General features: G+C 47.9%; 1 protein-coding gene across 1 annotated transcript in view; it reads right to left on the bottom strand.

Moving 5' to 3' along the window:
* Positions 1–20996, bottom strand: part of LOC142246431 (cytoplasmic phosphatidylinositol transfer protein 1-like) — a 59359-nt gene extending 38363 nt beyond the window's left edge. The window contains exons 1-2 of the mRNA XM_075319485.1: positions 20830–20996; positions 14962–15046 (exon numbers count right to left, since the gene is read on the bottom strand). Coding sequence (XP_075175600.1) covers positions 14962–15009 — 48 coding nt within the window. The 5' untranslated portion in view covers positions 15010–15046; positions 20830–20996. The remainder of the gene's footprint in view (positions 1–14961; positions 15047–20829) is intronic.
* Between the last annotated feature and the right edge of the window lie 682 nt (positions 20997–21678).

The following is a 21678-nucleotide window of genomic DNA, read 5'->3' as shown; positions in this document are numbered from 1 at the left end:
GCCTCCATGTGTCATGCAGCCAGGCCCCTCCAGGCCTCCATGTGTCATGCAGCCAGGCCCCTCCAGGCCTCCATGTGTCATGCAGCCAGGCCCCTCCAGGCCTCCATGTGTCATGCAGCCAGCCACCCCAGGGCCTCCATGTGTCATGCAGCCAGGCCCCTCCAGGGCCTCCATGTGTCATGCAGCCAGGCCCTCAGGCCTCCATGTCATGCAGCCAGGACCCTCCAGGCATCCATGTGTAATGCAGCCAGGCCCCTCCAGGCCTCCATGCGTCATGCAGCCAGGCCCCTCCAGGCCTCCATGTGTCATGCAGCCAGGCCCCTCCAGGCCTCCATGTGTCATGCAGCCAGGCCCCTCCAGGCCTCCATGTGTCATGCAGCCAGCCACCCCAGCGCCTCCATGTGTCATGCAGCCAGCCACCCCAGGCCCTCCATGTGTCATGCAGCCAGGCCCCCAGGCCTCCATGTCAAGCAGCCAGGCCCCTCCAGGCCTCCATGTGTCATGCAGCAAGGCCCCTCCAGGCCTCCATGTGTCATGCAGCCAGGCCCCTCCAGGCCTCCATGTGTCATGCAGCCAGGCCCCTCCAGGCCTCCATGTGTCATGCAGCCAGGCCCCTCCAGGCCTCCATGTGTCATGCAGCCAGGCCCCTCCAGGCCTCCATGTGTCATGCAGCCAGGCCCCTCCAGGCCTCCATGTGTCATGCAGCCAGCCACCCCAGCGCCTCCATGTGTCATGCAGCCAGCCACCCCAGGCCCTCCATGTGTCATGCAGCCAGGCCCCCAGGCCTCCATGTCAAGCAGCCAGGACCCTCCAGGCCTCCATGTCATGCAGCCAGGCCCCTCCAGGCCTCCATGTGTCATGCAGCCAGGCCCCTCCAGGCCTCCATGTGTCATGCAGCCAGGCCCCTCCAGGCCTCCATGTGTCATGCAGCCAGGCCCCTCCAGGCCTCCATGTGTCATGCAGCCAGGCCCCTCCAGGCCTCCATGTGTCATGCAGCCAGCCACCCCAGCGCCTCCATGTGTCATGCAGCCAGCCACCCCAGGCCCTCCATGTGTCATGCAGCCAGGCCCCCAGGCCTCCATGTCAAGCAGCCAGGACCCTCCAGGCCTCCATGTCATGCAGCCAGGCCCCTCCAGGCCTCCATGTGTCATGCAGCAAGGCCCCTCCAGGCATCCATGTGTCATGCAGTAAGGCCCCTCCAGGCCTCCATGTGTCATGCAGCAAGGCCCCTCCAGGCCTCCATGTGTCATGGAGCCAGCAAAATAAAAAAACAAGTACCTCTCTTCTCCTTTTGACCCCTGCAACCACGGTAGTTATGACCCTGCCCCCATATGTCACACACACTGCTCCCCATACAGCCTGCACCCCCCATAGCACACACACTACACCCCCATATGTCACACACCCTGCCCCACATATCTCACCCTGCCTGTACCCCAACTTACCCCTCTCAAACACTCTGCACCCCTTCACATCCTTCTGTCACAGTCTGCAGCCCTCATATGCACTCACCCTGCACTCCCCTCCCCCTCGTGCCCCCTCTTTTCTCATTACCAGTCATCATGTGTCCATGTCTCCTTCAGGAATCCGTATCTTCTGATGCTTTCTGCCCGGCATCCTGTGTCTCCTCCCACACACTCACATGGGCATGACATCATCGCAGGTCCTGGAAGGATGGATTTCGTCTGCTGTGCAGGAGCGCTTCTGCTCTGCCGCAGCTCAGAAACGCCTGGTGGCCTCTCCAGGTCAGGGGGCCCCTCTGCCCCCTGCTGACACCGGGCCCCCTGACTCACAGGCCGGCCCCCTGGCGGTCGCGTAGTCGGCCACTACACAGCGCATCTCCTCTGTTACAGAGAGGAGCCGGCTCTGCAGAGCGGCTGCCGGGCCCCTAAAACCCTGCGGGCCCGGTCGCAGTGGCGACCGCTGCGACCGCGGTCGTTACGCCCCTGCCGCCAACAATGTTGGAGACATCAAAGAGAGCACTATGAACCAGCCACTCCTGTCACCAGACGAGCCTTTGGTGGTGGTGTTATCTGATCAGTACAGAACGTCCCTACACTGTGTGAATGGTGCAGTGACAGCCCCTACTACTGAAATAACATCAATAATCCAGTCATTGTGCTTCTGCAGGAACAGCACCGGCCTAATCTTATGTTCATGGAGGACAATGCTCCAGCTCATTGAGGTCACATCATTAGGGAACGGCCTCTGGAGACTGGGGGACCTCAAATGGAGCGGCTGCACTATCTCCAGACCTGAATCCCATAGAAACCTATGGGATCAGCTAAGTCGCTGTCTAGGGACTCGCAACTCTGTACCCCAGAACCTCAATGGCCCGAGGGCCGCCCTTCAAGAAGAGTGGGACGCTGCCTCCACATACAGTAACTCCACTTGTGACCAGCAGGAGTCGTCGTTGGCAGCTGGGATTGATGCTCAAGGGCACAGGCCTTTGTACATAAATTTCACCCGAAAGCCAAACATCCCTAACTTTTTGTCAACCGTGTAAAAAAATTATATATATATATATATATATATATATATATATATGCGTGTGTGGCAAAGTTTTTGAGGGCATTTTAAGGTATGACATGCAAAAATATATTACAGAAAATAATAATAACTGACAGACAGCATGGATTCATGAAAGATAAGTCGTGTCTAACCAACCTGTTGGGGTTCTATGAGGGGGTAAGTGGATATTGGTAATGCAGCTGATGGGATTTATTTGGACTTTGCAAAGGAGTTTGATACTGTACCACATAATAGCCTTATACTAAAGCTCCAGAAGCAAGGACTGGGGGAAACTATATGCAACTGGGTAAGGAATTGGCTAAAAGATAGGAAACAAAAGAGTAGTCATAAATGGAACATTCTCTAATTGGGCTATAGTCAGCAGTGGGGACCGCAGGGATCTGTGCTTGGACCGATTCTTTTTAATCTCTTTATTAATGACCTTGTGGATGGGATTGATAGTAAAGTGTCAGTCTTTGCTGACAACACCAAACTATGTAGGATATTAAAAACTGACCTTGATTGTACAATATTACAGAAGATCTGGATAAGATGTCAGAATGGGCAGACACTTGTCAAATGAGATTTAATGTTGATAAATGTAAAGTAATGCACCTAGGACGGAGTAATCCTATAGCTGCGTATACATTAAATGGGAGTAAACTCGGGACTACAGATCAGACGTACTTGGGTATTCTCATTACAAATAAGCTGAGCAGCAGCATCAATGTCAGGCAGCAGCTGCTAAAGCAAACAAGATTCTAGGGTGTATAAAAAGAGAGATTAGATCCCGTGATCCCAACGTATTGTTACCTCTCTATAAATCACTTGTAAGGCCACATCTGGAATATGGGATCCAGTTTTGGGCTCCACATTTTAAAAAGGACAATCAGAAGGTAGAGTCAGTTCAAAGGTGGGCAACTAGACTACTACAAGGAATAGAGGCCGCCCGTATGATGAGTAATGGAGGCCGCCCGTATGATGAGTAATGGAGGCCGCCCGTATGATGAGGAATGGAGGCCGCCTGTATGATGAGTAATGGAGGCCGCCCGTATGATGAGGAATGGAGGCCGCCTGTATGATGAGTAATGGAGGCCGCCCGTATGATGAGTAATGGAGGCCGCCCGTATGATGAGAGGAGGAAAAAGTGAGATTACTTTAGCTTAGAAAAAAAAGACGTCTCAGAGGAGATCTCATTTATATGTAGAAATACATGTGTGGTCAATATAAAGGACTGGCACATGACTTATTCCTTCCAAAGACAATACTAAGGACCAGGGGGCACTCACTGCGAGTGGAAGAAAAGCGATTCCGGCCGCTAAATAGGAAAGGGTTCTTTACAGTTAGAGCAGTCAGACTGTGGAATGCCGACCACAAGAGGTAGCAATGGCAGGTACTATATAAGCGTCTAAAAAAAGGGCTGGATGATTTCCTCGGTACACAACATTGTTGGTTATAGTGCCGAAATATATAATTGGTGGGGGTAGGGTGAACTAGATGGACTTAGGTCTTTTTTCAACCTATAACTATGTGAATAGATGTGGGCAGACGGACGGCAGGACGGGATACACGACGCTAGTCCGATCTTACAGAATAAAAGGCGCGGTCCGAACGAGGACAATTCATCAGAGGCTGCAGAGGAATAATGAGCCTTAATAGGGGAGCTGCTGAGGCGATAGCGATGCCAGATGGCAGGCAATATGCTGCGGCTTTTGGGCGTCCGCTGCAAACAATATGCGCCTCCGAAATTCTCAATTAGCAGGAGAATGTTAATTAGCTATTACAGTGGTGACAGGAGAAAAATCAAGAAGTGACTAATTTACACCATGAATGGCCATCTGCTGCCTCCCTGACCGTGAAGAGGGGCGACCTGTCTATATATAAAGTGCCGCCATATCAGTCCCTGTGACCTCAGCCGCCATGATAGGAGACTACTCCCCAAACACGGCAATAAAATCGGTTATGACTGGAAATCGTCTTCGATTTGTGCCCGATGCCCCCTGTGAAGTCCATTAGGCCCCAGCTCTGCAGTTTCTGGGCCTTTCCATGTCTGGATGATGAGGGTAGTAGTGAATGAAGAGAAAATAATGAACAGGTTTCGTCCGTGATGTCTCCTCACGGTCGCTCTGGGTAAATGTTTGCTGATCTCTGCGGAGGGGACACTTAAGTGATAAGACGAGGATGGAAACTCCGCAGCGGGCGGCGAGCGACCTGAAACCGCCATTACATTTATGCTACTATTTAATTTCCCGACTTCTTGCCGTCAGTAGTAATGTCCGTGCTGGAAAAAAGCTAATAAAAATATGTCGTACAAGTAAATGGAAACCGCTGCCAATAAAACCAAGCAGCACAGCTGAAGGGCTCGTTACAGTGTTACAGGCATTTTCTCATTCACTGACAGGAAGCAGAGGACTTTGGAAAGGAATTTATATACAGTACAGACCAAAAGTTTGGACACCCCTCCTCATTCAAAGGGTTTTCTTTATTTTCATGACTGAAAATTGTAGATTCACATTGAAGGCATCAAAACTATGAATTAGCACATGTGGAATGAAATAACAAAAAAGTGTGAAAAACTGAAAATATGTCTTATATTCTAGGTTCTTCACAGTCGCCGCCTTTTGCTGTGATTACTGCTTTGCACACTCTTGGCATTCTCTTGATGAGCTTCAAGAGGTAGTCACCGGAAATGGTCTTCACTTCACAGGTGCGCCCTGTCAGGTTTAATAAGTGGGATTTTCTTGCCTTATAAATGGGGTTGGGACCATCAGTTGTGCTGTGCAGACGTTTGGTGGATACACGGCTGATAGTCCTACTGAATAGACTGTTAGAATTTATATTATGGCAAGAAAAAAGCAGATAAGTAAAGAAAAACGAGTGGCCATAATTACTTTAAGAAATGAAGGTTAGTCAGTCCGAAAAAAATTGGGAAAACTTTGAAAGTGTCCCCAAGTGCAGTGGCAAAAACCATCAAACGCTACAAAGAAACTGGCTCACATGAGGACCACCCCAGGAAAGGAAGACTAAGAGTCACCTCTGCTGCAGAGGATAAGTTTATCCAAGTCACCAGCCTCAGAAATCGAAGGTTAACAGCAGCTCAGATTAGAGACCAGATCAATTCCACACAGAGTTCTAGCAGCAGACACATCTCTAGAACAATTAAGAGGAGACTTTGTGCAGCAGGCCTTCATGGTAAAATAGCTGCTAGAAAACCACAGCTAAGGACAGGCAACAAGCAGAAGAGACTTGTTTGGGCTAAAGAACACAAGGAACGAACATTAGACCAGTGGAAATCTGTGCTTTGGTCTGATGAGTCCAACTTTGAGATCTTTGGATCCAATCATCGTGTCTTTGTGCGACGCAGAAAAGGTGAACGGATGGACTCTAGATGCCTGGTTCCCACCGTGAAGCATGGAGGAGGAGGTGTGATGGAGTGGTGGTGCTTTGCTGGTGACACTGTTGGGGATTTATTCGAAATTGAAGGCATACAGAACCAGCATGGCTACCACAGCATCTTGCAGTGGCATGCTATTCCATCGGTTTGCGTTTAGTAGGACCATCATTTATTTTTCAACAGGACAATGACCCCAAACACATCTCCAGGCTGTGTAAGGGCTATTTGACTAAGAAGGAGAGTGATGGGTGCTACGCCAGATGACCTGGCCTCCACAGTCACCAGACCTGAACCCAATCGACATGATTTGGGGTGAGCTGGACCCGGAGTGAAGGCAAAATGGCCAACAAATGCTGGGAACTCCTTCAAGACTGTTGGAAACCCATTTCCGGTGACTACCTCCTGAAGCTCATCAAGAGAATGCCAAGAGTGTGCAAAGTAGTAATCAAAGCAAAGGGTGGCTACTCTGAAGAACCTAGAATATAAGACATATTTTCAGTTGTTTCACACTTTTTTGTTAAGTATTTCATTCCACATGTGATAATTCATAGTTTTGATGCCTTCAATGTGAAGCTACAATTTTCAGAGTCTTGAAAATAAAGTAAACTCTTTGAATGAGAAGGTGTGTCCAAACTTTTGGTCTGTACTGTACATAATATATTAGATAGTTGTAGTACTTTAGTATGGACATAAAACCAGAAAAAAAACAACAAAAAAAATATCAAAATATAAGTATGGCAACTGATATCGGACAACGACGCCAAAATTACATAGATTTATGTTGCCCAGGTCCTAAGCAACCAATTAAAATTCAGCTTTCATTTTCCAAAAGGCCCTGTGGAAATGTAAGATGGAATCCGATTGGTTGCTAAGGACAGCTGCTCTCTGGAAGCCTTGCAGCCCTTAGCAACCAGGCAGTTTCACTTTCATTTTACATTACATTGGTTACTATGGGTGACAGCTCTGCATTTACTGTTCTCTTCAATAAACTTTATTTAAAGCTACAAGATGTCCACACATACTCTAATTTAGCGGAGACAGAGCCCTATACTGTACAATGGCTCCGCTTGGTCAGTTGGAGTCTGCCGCCCTTTAAATGCCAGAGCTCCTCTCCATTTCTCACTCACCTTTTCAGAGTGACCTGAAATTTAGAAAACGTCGAAATTTGGCGACCCTTCCGTCTGACCCGCGGGCGGCTCATCAGTTCAAATGTAATAATGTGGAGTCAAAGGACTTGGAGCGTCTTATTATAATGAGATTTTATGTACGTGTTCTCTTTTTGTAAAGGTCCCCCTCCCCCTGCCCTCCCCCATCGTGCTCCGCTGCCCTACCCCTGCCCTCTTCCCATCGTGATCCGCTGTTCTATCCCTCGCCTCCACCCCCATCGTGCCCCGCTACCCTACCCTTGGTCTACCCCCCCATCGTGCTCCGCTGCTTTACTACTGGCCTCTCCCCCATCATGCTCCGCTGCTCTACCCCTCGCCTCCCCCCCATCGTGATCCACTGCTTTACTCCTGACCTCCCCCCCATTGTGCTCCGCTGCTTTACCCCTGGCCGACCCCCCCATCGTGCTCCGCTGCTCTACCCTTGCCCCCCCCCATCGTGCTCCGCTACCCTACCCTTAGTCTCGCCCCCCCTTTGTGCTCCGCTACCCTACCCCTGGCCTCCCCCCATCATGCTCCCCTACCCTTGGCCTCCCCCATCGTGCTTCCCTACCTCTGGCCTCCCCCCCCCCATTGTGCTCCGCTACCCTACCCTTGGTCTCCCCCCCCTTTGTGCTCCGCAACCCTACCCCTGGCCTCCCCCCCCCTTTGTGCTCCGCTACCCTACTCCTGGCCTCCCCCCATCGTGCTCCCCTACCCTTGGCCTCCCCCATCGTGCTTCCCTACCTCTGGCCTCCCCCCCCCCATTTTGCTCCGCTACCCTACCCCTGGCCTCCCCCCATCGTGCTCCCCTACCCTTGGCCTCCCCCATCGTGCTTCCCTACCTCTGGCCTCCCCCCCCTCCCTTGTGCTCCGCTACCCTACCCTTGGCCTCCCCCCCCATCGTGCGCCACTACTGCTCTTATCCCGGAATAATTCACCTGCTAATGGTAATTCCCACTTAGACAATGCAGGTCTGTCAGCGTTACTACGGTAACACACGGGAACTGTCATGTTGTCACCAACCTTTGCGTCATTCCTCGAGTCGTGTATCTTCGCCCGCCTGATAAAAACAACAAATTAACTCCAAACCAACAGCAGAGCAAGTCACCTGAAGGGTTAACTCCGATGCAGCTGAATATGGTGGGCTACGTGTAAATAAAGGGTTATGGACCCTCGTCTGTCCAATTATAAGATATCCATTTCTGGAAACACTGGGTGACAACCAATATGGCTGCCGATAACGCTCAAAAGGGCAGTCAGACCTGTAAAAAGTAAATCTATAGCGGGGCATTACGTGCGATATGGCGGTGTTACGCGCTCGGGGCAGCGGCGGCATCCTTTATGCTCAGTACAATATAGCAGTATTAAGTCCTGCCTGTATACAACATATACACTGGAGATCGAAATTAGAGAACACACAATTTCCTAAATGTTGGTCCTTGTGTCGTCCTCTGTGATTATCTCCTAATATGAGGAAACTCGCAGGATTTTCTGCTTATTTCATACATTGAATTTATTCTAAAGCAAATGAAAAAATGTAAATGAGATAAATGAAAAAGACACGGATCACAATTAGAGAACACTTTCATATCTCTGCACGTTATTGGTGTTAATCTGCACCTGGTGTTAATTTCTTTAATTATCTGGACAAACCCTATGTAACTGGCAGCCTGACTTTCCAGTTTGCACTGACTGCCATTCCAAAGTGACTGAAAGCCCCCGGCAGCAGGTTATCCAGATGAAGGCCAAAGGGGTGACCCTATCATTCATAGCAAGAGAAGTTGGTCGCTCCAAGTCTGTGATTTTGAGAATATTGCATCTTTACAACATTACAAACTCTTTCAAGTCCCCCAAGAAAGCTGGTCGCCTCGAAAGACAAATGCAAGAGAGGACAGGATAAGGTGGAGAATGTCCATGGGTAATCGTTTCCACACTGCAGATGGAATTGCTCGTCAGTTCAGCACTGAACAGGGTAAGGATTTGTCTCTTCATACAGTGTCACGACATGTAAGAGCATTTGGACTGAAAGCCGACTCTGCAATCAGCAAACCAGTCATTACCAGAATCATAAGGCTAGACTCCCCTTTGGTGAGGAGCATGTTGTATGGACAAAGGAGAAGTGTCCACAGGTCATTTTAGTGATGAAAGCAAGTTTAATTTATTTGGATCTGATGGGAAACATTATGTTTGTCGACAAACTGGGGAAGAGTCAACCCAAAGTGTGTTAAGAAGTCAGTGACAGGCGGTGGAGGAAGGGGCATGGTTTGGGGAATGTTTTCTACAGCAGGAGTTGGACTTCTCATACAGCTACATGGCAGAGTGAATAGTGCGGATCAGAACTTTCCTCACATCACTCAGCCAGAAATATTCAATCAGGACAAGCCCCCTGTCACACAGCAAAGCAGATCCTGGAAACAATGAAATGGCCACAGCCCCGAGCCCTGATCTAAACCCAATAGAAAACCTCTGGCAAATCATTGGTGACAAAGTTATGGCAAATAAATGCACAACAGTCAAAGAACTGAGGAAGAGACTGGAGGAAAAGTGGGCCAAAATCCCACCAGAGCAATATGATAGACTAGTGATGTCCTGTAGAAGAGACTGGAGGAAGAGTGGGCCAAAATCCCACCCGAGCAGTGTGAGAGACTGGTGATGTCCCGTGGAAGAGACTGGAGGAAGAGAGGGCCAAAATCCCACCCGAGCAGTGTGAGGGACTAGTGATGTCCTGTGGAAGAAACTGGAGGAAGAGTGGGCCAAAATCCCCCCAGAGCAGTGTGAGAGACTGGTGATGTCCTGTGGAAGAGACTGGAAGAAGAGTGGGCCAAAATCCGCCCAGAGCAGTGTGAGAGACTAGTGATGTCCTGTGGAAGGGACTGGAGGAAGAGTGGGCCAAAATCCCCCCAGAGCAGTGTGAGATACTAGTGATGTCCTGTGGAAGAGACTGGAGGAAGAGTGGACCAAAATCCCACCCGAGCAGTGTGAGAGACTAGTGATGTCCTGTGGAAGAGACTGGAGGAAGAGTGGGCCAAAATCCCACCCGAGCAGTGTGAGGGCCTAGTGATGTCCTGTGGAAGAGACTGGAGGAAGAGTGGGCCAAAATCCCCCCAGAGCAGTGTGAGAGACTGGTGATGTCCTGTGGAAGAGACTGGAGGAAGAGTGGACCAAAATCCCACCCGAGCAGTGTGAGAGACTAGTGATGTCCTGTGGAAGAGACTGGAAGAAGAGTGGGCCAAAATCCCACCCGAGCAGTGTGAGAGACTAGTGATGTCCTGTGGAAGAGACTGGAAGAAGAGTGGGCCAAAATCCCACCCGAGCAGTGTGAGAGACTAGTGATGTCCTGTGGAAGAGACTGGAAGAAGAGTGGGCCAAAATCCCACCCGAGCAGTGTGAGAGACTAGTGATGTCCTGTGGAAGAGACTGGAAGAAGAGTGGGCCAAAATCCCACCCGAGCAGTGTGAGAGACTAGTGATGTCCTGTGGAAGAGACTGGAAGAAGAGTGGGCCAAAATCCCACCAGATCAGTGTGAGAGACTAATGATGTCCTGTGGCCACAGATGTGCTGAGGTCATTCGCAGCGACGGCCGGTGACGTCCTACTGATTGTGACTGTTGTTACCTGCAGAACATTTACTGATCATCTCTCTACAGTCATTGCTGCTCTTTAATTCTCATCATCATGTTTTGGGCAAAATAAAGGTTTTATGTTGATAAACTTTGGATCTTTTGTAAAACCCTGTTCCACTGGCACGGTGCGCCCCTTACCCTGCTCTAGTGGCATGGTGCGCCCCTTACCCTGCTCTAGTGGCATGGTGTGCCCCTTACCCTGCTCTAGTGGCATGGTGCACCCCTTACCCTGCTCTAGTGGCACGGTGCGCCCCTTACCCTGCTCTAGTGGCATGGTGCGCCCCTTACCCTGCTCTAGTGGCACGGTGCTCCCCTTACCCTGCTCTAGTGGCACAGTGCACCCCTTACCCTGCTCTAGTGGCACGGTGCACCCCTTACCCTGCTCTAGTGGCATGGTGCTCCCCTTACCCTGCTCTAGTGGCATGGTGCACCCCTTACCCTGCTCTAGTGGCATGGTGCACCCCTTACCCTGCTCTAGTGGCATGGTGCACCCCTTACCCTGCTCTAGTGGCATGGTGCGTCCCTTACCCTGCTCTAGTGGCATGGTGCGCCCCTTACCCTGCTCTAGTGGCACGGTGCTCCCCTTACCCTGCTCTAGTGGCACAGTGCACCCCTTACCCTGCTCTAGTGGCATGGTGCACCCCTTACCCTGCTCTAGTGGCATGGTGCACCCCTTACCCTGCTCTAGTGGCATGGTGCACCCCTTACCCTGCTCTAGTGGCATGGTGCACCCCTTACCCTGCTCTAGTGGCATGGTGCACCCCTTACCCTGTTCTAGTGGCATGGTGCGCCCCTTACCCTGCTCTAGTGGCATGGTGCGTCCCTTACCCTGTTGTAGTGGCATGGTGCTCCCCTTACCCTGCTCTAGTGGCATGGTGCACCCCTTACCCTGCTCTAGTGGCATAGTGCACCCCTTACCCTGCTCTAGTGGCATGGTGCACCCCTTACCCTGCTCTAGTGGCACAGTGCACCCCTTACCCTGCTCTAGTGGCATGGTGCGCCCCTTACCCTGCTCTAGTGGCATGGTGCGCCCCTTACCCTGCTCTAGTGGCATGGTGCGCCCCTTACCCTGCTCTAGTGGCATGGTGCACCCCTTACCCTGCTCTAGTGGCACGGTGCGCCCCTTACCCTGCTCTAGTGGCATGGTGCGCCCCTTACCCTGCTCTAGTGGCACGGTGCTCCCCTTACCCTGCTCTAGTGGCACAGTGCACCCCTTACCCTGCTCTAGTGGCATGGTGCTCCCCTTACCCTGCTCTAGTGGCATGGTGCACCCCTTACCCTGCTCTAGTGGCATGGTGCACCCCTTACCCTGCTCTAGTGGCATGGTGCACCCCTTACCCTGCTCTAGTGGCATGGTGCGTCCCTTACCCTGCTCTAGTGGCACGGTGCGCCCCTTACCCTGCTCTAGTGGCACGGTGCTCCCCTTACCCTGCTCTAGTGGCACAGTGCACCCCTTACCCTGCTCTAGTGGCATGGTGCTCCCCTTACCCTGCTCTAGTGGCATGGTGCACCCCTTACCCTGCTCTAGTGGCACAGTGCACCCCTTACCCTGCTCTAGTGGCATGGTGCTCCCCTTACCCTGCTCTAGTGGCATGGTGCACCCCTTACCCTGCTCTAGTGGCACAGTGCACCCCTTACCCTGCTCTAGTGGCATGGTGCTCCCCTTACCCTGCTCTAGTGGCATGGTGCACCCCTTACCCTGCTCTAGTGGCACAGTGCTCCCCTTACCCTGCTCTAGTGGCATGGTGCTCCCCTTACCCTGCTCTAGTGGCATGGTGCGCCCCTTACCCTGCTCTAGTGGCACGGTGCACCCCTTACCCTGCTCTAGTGGCACAGTGCACCCCTTACCCTGCTCTAGTGGCATGGTGCTCCCCTTACCCTGCTCTAGTGGCATGGTGCGCCCCTTACCCTGCTCTAGTGGCACGGTGCTCCCCTTACCCTGCTCTAGTGGCACAGTGCACCCCTTACCCTGCTCTAGTGGCATGGTGCTCCCCTTACCCTGCTCTAGTGGCACAGTGCACCCCTTACCCTGCTCTAGTGGCATGGTGCTCCCCTTACCCTGCTCTAGTGGCATGGTGCACCCCTTACCCTGCTCTAGTGGCATGGTGCGTCCCTTACCCTGCTCTAGTGGCATGGTGCGCCCCTTACCCTGCTCTAGTGGCACGGTGCTCCCCTTACCCTGCTCTAGTGGCACAGTGCACCCCTTACCCTGCTCTAGTGGCATGGTGCTCCCCTTACCCTGCTCTAGTGGCATGGTGCACCCCTTACCCTGCTCTAGTGGCATGGTGCACCCCTTACCCTGCTCTAGTGGCATGGTGCACCCCTTACCCTGCTCTAGTGGCATGGTGCACCCCTTACCCTGTTCTAGTGGCATGGTGCGCCCCTTACCCTGCTCTAGTGGCATGGTGCGTCCCTTACCCTGTTGTAGTGGCATGGTGCTCCCCTTACCCTGCTCTAGTGGCATGGTGCACCCCTTACCCTGCTCTAGTGGCATGGTGCACCCCTTACCCTGCTCTAGTGGCATGGTGCACCCCTTACCCTGCTCTAGTGGCACAGTGCACCCCTTACCCTGCTCTAGTGGCATGGTGCGCCCCTTACCCTGCTCTAGTGGCACGGTGCTCCCCTTACCCTGCTCTAGTGGCACAGTGCACCCCTTACCCTGCTCTAGTGGCATGGTGCGCCCCTTACCCTGCTCTAGTGGCACGGTGCTCCCCTTACCCTGCTCTAGTGGCACAGTGCACCCCTTACCCTGCTCTAGTGGCATGGTGCTCCCCTTACCCTGCTCTAGTGGCATGGTGCACCCCTTACCCTGCTCTAGTGGCATGGTGCACCCCTTACCCTGCTCTAGTGGCATGGTGCACCCCTTACCCTGCTCTAGTGGCATGGTGCTCCCCTTACCCTGCTCTAGTGGCATGGTGCACCCCTTACCCTGCTCTAGTGGCATGGTGCGCCCCTTACCCTGCTCTAGTGGCATGGTGCGCCCCTTACCCTGCTCTAGTGGCATGGTGCGCCCCTTACCCTGCTCTAGTGGCATGGTGCACCCCTTACCCTGCTCTAGTGGCATGGTGCACCCCTTACCCTGCTCTAGTGACATGGTGCTCCCCTTACCCTGCTCTAGTGGCACGGTGCACCCCTTACCCTGCTCTAGTGGCATGGTGCACCCCTTACCCTGCTCTAGTGGCATGGTACACCCCTTACCCTGCTCTAGTGGCACGGTGCGCCCCTTACCCTGCTCTAGTGGCACGGTGCTCCCCTTACCCTGCTCTAGTGGCACAGTGCACCCCTTACCCTGCTCTAGTGGCATGGTGCTCCCCTTACCCTGCTCTAGTGGCATGGTGCACCCCTTACCCTGCTCTAGTGGCATGGTGCACCCCTTACCCTGCTCTAGTGGCATGGTGCACCCCTTACCCTGCTCTAGTGGCATGGTGCTCCCCTTACCCTGCTCTAGTGGCATGGTGCACCCCTTACCCTGCTCTAGTGGCATGGTGCGCCCCTTACCCTGCTCTAGTGGCATGGTGCGCCCCTTACCCTGCTCTAGTGGCATGGTGCGCCCCTTACCCTGCTCTAGTGGCATGGTGCACCCCTTACCCTGCTCTAGTGGCATGGTGCACCCCTTACCCTGCTCTAGTGACATGGTGCTCCCCTTACCCTGCTCTAGTGGCACGGTGCACCCCTTACCCTGCTCTAGTGGCACGGTGCGCCCCTTACCCTGCTCTAGTGGCATGGTGCGCCCTTACCCTGCTCTAGTGACACGGTGCGCCCCTTACCCTGCTCTAGTGGCACGGTGCTCCCCTTACAAAAAAAACTGGAGCATGGTCAACAATGGAATTTACATTATTTCTGAAAAAAGCAAGTGATCCCACATTGCTCTCTAATTGTGATCTCCAGTGTATAGCGGTATTATTTACTGAAAGAGTGAATCTATTGAATGAGAGTTTAGTGGTGGCTAGGTGGGCAATTATCCAGGACCTCCATTTCCAACAATGGACACCTCAGGAATGGGGGGAGGCGTAGTTAGTAAGTCCCATTTAATGCTGGAGGGTGTTACATAGTAGCATTATTTGGCATGGTATGGCGGTATTATTTGCTACAACAAACATGTATCCTACTGATCTGAAGAGCTGACATTCATCCTCTGTGTAGAAGATGTGTCCCACATATCGGGCCACCATTTTTTGCCGGAACGATCCCCAATAAATTGAGAACGTCCCAAAAATGTGAGTCAAGTGTCATGTATGCGGCCGCCTCATTGCTTCACATGTTCCTGTGGATATCAATGGGGGTCTCACCTCGTCTGTGGTGAGGGGCATGCAGATCCGGTACTCCTTCACCAGCATCCTGATGTCACCGCCTCCGGTCACCTCCGAGAAGTATCTACGAGAAAGAAGAATGACAGGTATCCGAGCCAGCAAATATAGCGGCACAGGAGGTCACTGCATCTAAGCCTATGGGGATACGGGCTGCTGAGCCGTGCATCTAATCCGATCCTGTCTGGTCTGGTCCATGCGATGACGGATCGGTGACATCAGATAAACCAAATCGATGAGGTCCCGGCAGCGGATGACTCACGTGATGACTCATTATAGGAAGAGCGTGCGGATGATACTGTGCCATAGATTATAATCTGCACCCCCCGGCTCCTGAGCAGCCAATCACAACTCAGCCTTTTGACCTAAAGGAGTGCGTTATTTGTCAAGACCTGAAGATCTGTCATGGGCCCGAAACACGTCACATGTCACTATCACAGGGCGACACTTCCAGAAGGGTGAGACTATTTACTGCCAGAAATGAACCATCCAGTGCTGACACAGCAGTGCCGCTATAATATGGTAATCTGTACAGCGTCATCACAACAGTACCATGCGGCAGACAAGTGCGGCCATAGTGCGGCACTTCCTTATAAGCATTACATGGCAGTAGAATTCAATTGCTGCATGCCAGTGTATGGCACTGTTATAAACGCACTGTATGGTAGCACTATATTATACTATTACGTAGCCACTGTATGGTAGCACTATATTATACTATTACATAGCCACTGTATGGTAGCACTATATTATACTATTACATAGCCACTGTATGATAGTTTAATGTGTGCAGTGTATGACACCACTATATAGGCAATATGTTGCAATTTTTTGTACTTAGTGTATAGCACTAAACTGTAAGCACTGTATGGCAGTTTTACTTGCTCACTATATGGTACTGTTATAATATGCTTAGTGTATGCTACTACGATATTATATAGGTGCATTATAGCAGCCTAATGTGCTCAGTGTATGGTACTGTTATGTAGGCACATTATGGCAGATAGATGTATAGTACTATTATATATGCACGATATGGTAATTTTATGTAACATATGGTGCCAATAAAGGAATTAAACAGAGAATGGCCTCATTCAGGCTTGTATACGGACCCCAATGTATGACTATGTCAGGAGAAACGCAGCTGGTCCGTACATCGGGGTCCGTATGCAAATCGTGCTACACGGACATATAGAGGCTAAAGAACAAAACCGCCATACAGTGTCACAGCCATACAGTGAAGCTATAAAGAACATACATTCATATACACACTAGTTAGATAATCCGGAACGTCGTCTGATAATCCGGCACCAATCTGTTCAGATGTAAATGGTGAATGAAATGAATATTCTGCATTATCTCAGTGGGGGAAGAATCCAGCCGCCGATACAATCTATCTGCACTGACCCAACCTGATCTCACGGCCAATCAGCAAATATCAATGTCAGAATTCCACAGATTCCGACCTACATAAAGCACAACACTGACAGCGATACTGAGCGAGAAAAGTCACCAAATACACGACCAAACCCCTGACAGATCCGGACCCCGGGAGCCAAGACAGGGGATATAAATGTACAGGATCCGTCATCAGGAGCAGAGGATACACAACAAAGCAAAAATAATATATATATATATATATATATATATACAGAGAGAGATTAGATATATACCCTGAGTAATGCAACAGCGACCTGTCCACAGGACCACAGGAATACAACTACTATAATACTGCCCCTATGTACAAGAATATAACTACTATAATACTGCCTCCTATCTACAAGAATATAACTGCTATAATACTGCCCCCTATATACAGGAATACAACTACTATAATACTGCCTCTATGTACAAGAATATAACTACTATAATACTGCCTCTATGTACAAGAATATAACTACTATAATACTGCCTCATCGTCCCCCGACGAAGTATTACACGAAACACGTGTTGGGACGTCGGTCCCCACGTGCCCCTCAGGATCTCTGGACCTTCTACTTATCACTGGTAAGCCCTCATGTCTTATGAATAGTCGGTTAAGCTATGCAGCTTGGGCACCTCTGATTTATTTATGAGGTTACAGCCCAGCTGTATAGTGAATCCTGGCCTTTTGTGTCAGTCTTTGATATATGGGCCTCTGGCTATACTTGATGTATTACCTGATAGTTGGCCATATGTCTATGCCTTGGGCCATTAATTAGCGGCACATTGGTTTTTTGGTCCCCATGTGGGGCTCTCTATGGACAGTTGGCTACTATACATATATATTTGGCTAATAGGTCCTGGTTTCAATATTTGACATCTATTCTTGATGTATGACCTGATAGTTAGCCATATGTCTATGTCTTGGGCCATTAACTAGCGGCACATTGGATTTTTTGGTCCCCATGTGGGGCTTTTTCTATGGACAGTTGGCTACTATATACATATATATGTTGGTTAATAGGTCCTGCTTTCAATATTTGACATTTATCCTGGGTCACGTGGGGTTCTCCCCTCTTCCTTCACTACCCATTCCGGTTATCTTGATTATTGCTCTGTAATTTTTGTAATACCCTGTGCATTATTATTAATAAAATGTTTTTTACATTTGTACTACGATGTCTATGGGGTGTTTTTATACCTTGGTGAATTTAAAGACTCTTGTGTTCTCTGTTCTAAATGCATTATTGAGTTGTTGCCTATAATTTCTGGATCTCAATGTTATATAATACTGCCTCTATGTACAAGAATATAACTACTATAATACTGCACCTATATACAAGAATATAACTACTATAATACTGCACCTATATACAAGAATATAACTACTATAATACTGCTCCTATGTACAAGAATATAACTACTATAATACTGCTCCTATGTACAAGAATATAACTACTATAATACTGCTCCTATGTACAAGAATATAACTACTATAATACTGCTCCTATGTACAAGAATATAACTACTATAATACTGCCTCTATGTACAAGAATATAACTACTATAATACTGCCCCCTATGTACAAGAATATAACTACTATAATACTGCCCCTATGTACAAGAATATAACTACTATAATACTGCCCCCTATGTACAAGAATATAACTACTATAATACTGCTCCTATGTACAAGAATATAACTACTATAATACTGCTCCTATATACAAGAATATAACTACTATAATACTGCCCCTATGTACAAGAATATAACTACTATAATACTGCTCCTATGTACAAGAATATAACTACTATAATACTGCCCCTATGTACAAGAATATAACTACTATAATACTGCTCCTATGTACAAGAATATAACTACTATAATACTGCCCCCTATGTACAAGAATATAACTACTATAATACTGCCCCCTATGTACAAAAATATAACTACTATATTACTGCTCCTATGTACAAGAATATAACTACTATAATACTGCTCCTATGTACAAGAATATAACTGCTATAATACTGCCTCCTATGTACAAGAATATAACTACTATAATACTGCTCCTATGTACAAGAATATAACTACTATAATACTGCTCCTATGTACAAGAATATAACTACTATAATACTGACCCCTATGTACAAGAATATAACTACTATAATACTGCTCCTATGTACAAGAATATAACTACTATAATACTGCTCCTATGTACAAGAATATAACTACTATAATACTGCCCCCTATGTACAAGAATATAACTACTATAATACTGCCCCCTATATACAAGAATATAACTACTATAATACTGCCCCCTATATACAAGAATATAACTACTATAATACTGCCCCCTATGTACAAGAATATAACTACTATAATACTGCCCCCTATGTACAAGAATATAACTACTATAATACTGCCCCCTATGCACAAGAATATAACTACTATAATACTGCCCCCTATGCACAAGAATATAACTACTATAATACTGCCCCCCTATGTACAAGAATATAACTACTATAATACTGCCCTCTATGTACAAGAATATAACTACTATAATACTGCCCCTATGTACAAAAATATAACTACTATAATACTGCCCCCCTATGTACAAGAATATAACTACTATAATACTGCCCCCTATGTACAAGAATATAACTACTATAATACTGCCCCTATATACAAGAATATAACTACTATAATACTGCTCCTATGTACAAGAATATAACTACTATAATACTGCCCCTATGTACAAGAATATAACTACTATAATACTGCTCCTATGTACAAGAATATAACTACTATAATACTGCCCCCTATGTACAAGAATATAACTACTATAATACTGCCCCTATGTAGAAGAATATAACTACTATAATACTGCGCCTATGTAGAAGAATATAACTACTATAATACTGCCCCCTATGTACAAGAATATAACTACTATAATACTGCCCCTATGTACAAGAATATAACTACTATAATACTGCCTCCTATGTACAAGAATATAACTACTATAATACTGCCCCTATGTACAAGAATATAACTACTATAATACTGCCCCCTATGTACAAGAATATAACTACTATAATACTGCCTCCTATGTACAAGAATATAACTACTATAATACTGCTCCTATGTACAAGACTATAACTACTATAATACTGCCCCTATGTACAAGAATATAACTACTATAATACTGCCCCTATGTACAAGAATATAACTACTATAATACTGCCCCTATGTACAAGAATATAACTGCTATAATACTGCCCCCTATGTACAAGAATATAACTACTATAATACTGCTCCTATGTACAAGACTATAACTACTATAATACTGCCCCTATGTACAAGAATATAACTACTATAATACTGCCCCTATGTACAAGAATATAACTACTATAATACTGCCTCCTATGTACAAGAATATAACTACTATAATACTGCTCCTATGTACAAGAATATAACTACTATAATACTGCCCCTATGTACAAGAATATAACTACTATAATACTGCCTCCTATGTACAAGAATATAACTACTTTAATACTGCCCCTATGTACAAGAATATAACTACTATAATACTGCCCCCTATATACAAGAATATAACTACTATAATACTGCCCCCTATATACAAGAATATAACTACTATAATACTGCCCCTATGTACAAGAATATAACTACTATAATACTGCCTCCTATGTACAAGAATATAACTACTATAATACTGCTCCTATGTACAAGAATATAACTACTATAATACTGCCCCTATGTACAAGAATATAACTACTATAATACTGCCTCCTATGTACAAGAATATAACTACTATAATACTGCCCCTATGTACAAGAATATAACTACTATAATACTGCCCCCTATGTACAAGAATATAACTACTATAATACTGCCCCCTATGTACAAGAATATAACTACTATAATACTGCTCCTATGTACAAGAATACAACTACTATAATACTGCCCCTATGTACAAGAATATATCTACTATAATACTGCCCCTATGTACAAGAATATAACTACTATAATACTGCCCCTATGTACAAGAATATAACTACTATAATACTGCCCCTATGTACAAGAATATAACTACTATAATACTGCCCCTGTGTACAAGAATATAACTACTATAATACTGCCCCTATGTACAAGAATATAACTACTATAATACTGCCCCCTATGTACAAGAATATAACTACTATAATACTGCCCCTATGTACAGGAATATCACGGTCTCTTCCCTCTGATAATGGTCCAGCAGCAGGCGGCTCCGGATGAGCAGAGCTATGGCTTCCTTCGGTGCCGGGTCTCTGTGGCCCCCCTATGTGGGGTGTGTCTCCTCTGTGCCCCCCGGGATGCTCTGGCTCCCCTCACAGGTGAAGTTTGGGGTGTGCGCCCTCTTACCCGCTCGCCCTGTCTCACACGTGCTCCTGTCTCCGCCGCCCGCTCCTCCTCTGTCGTCCTCTCTTGTGTCTGCTCGTGTGTCGGTGCTCCGGTCCTCCTCCTCGGCGGTGGGTGTGATGCTGGGAGTCGTAGTCCTCCTCCTCCTGCTCATTATAATGTTCTCACACTTTCTCCCCGCGTGTTAATGAACGTGGCGGCCTTAACCCCCTGTGTGCCGGGGCCTCCGCGCACCTATTGTAATCATGCATCATATTCCCAGTGTATGGCGGGAGTATGGAGCATCACAGGGTCAGCACGGTGTGTCACTATGCAGGGAGCACTCCATGGCAGGGTCACATCACTATATGGGGACATTTGCTATTCATTATTGCATGGTGGTATTATATGTGCATTATATGGTATTATATGTGCATTAACTGGTAGTATGATTTATTTTTCTATGGTATAGAACTATTATGTATGCAGTGTATGGTGGTTGTATATGTTTTCTGTGGTATGGTACTGTTATATGTGCTATATATGATGGTTGTACATGTTTGCTGTGGTACGGTATTATTACATATGCATTATATGGTGGTTGTACATGTTTGCTGTGGTATGGTAGTATTACATATGCATTATATGGTGGTTTTATATATTTGCTGTGGTACGGTAGTATTATATGTGCATTATATGGTGGTTTTATATATTTGCTGTGGTACGGTAGTATTATATGTGCATTATATGGTGGTTTTATATATTTGCTGTGGTACGGTAGTATTACATATGTATTATGTGGTGGTTTTATTTATTTGCTGTGGTACGGTAGTATTATATGTGCATTATATGGTGGTTTTATATATTTTCTGT

The sequence above is a fragment of the Anomaloglossus baeobatrachus genome, chromosome 7 (genome assembly GCF_048569485.1).
Source record: "Anomaloglossus baeobatrachus isolate aAnoBae1 chromosome 7, aAnoBae1.hap1, whole genome shotgun sequence".
Taxonomy (NCBI): domain Eukaryota; kingdom Metazoa; phylum Chordata; class Amphibia; order Anura; family Aromobatidae; genus Anomaloglossus; species Anomaloglossus baeobatrachus.
The sequence above is the reverse complement of the archived record's forward strand: the minus strand, read 5'-3'. Positions and strand labels throughout refer to the sequence as shown.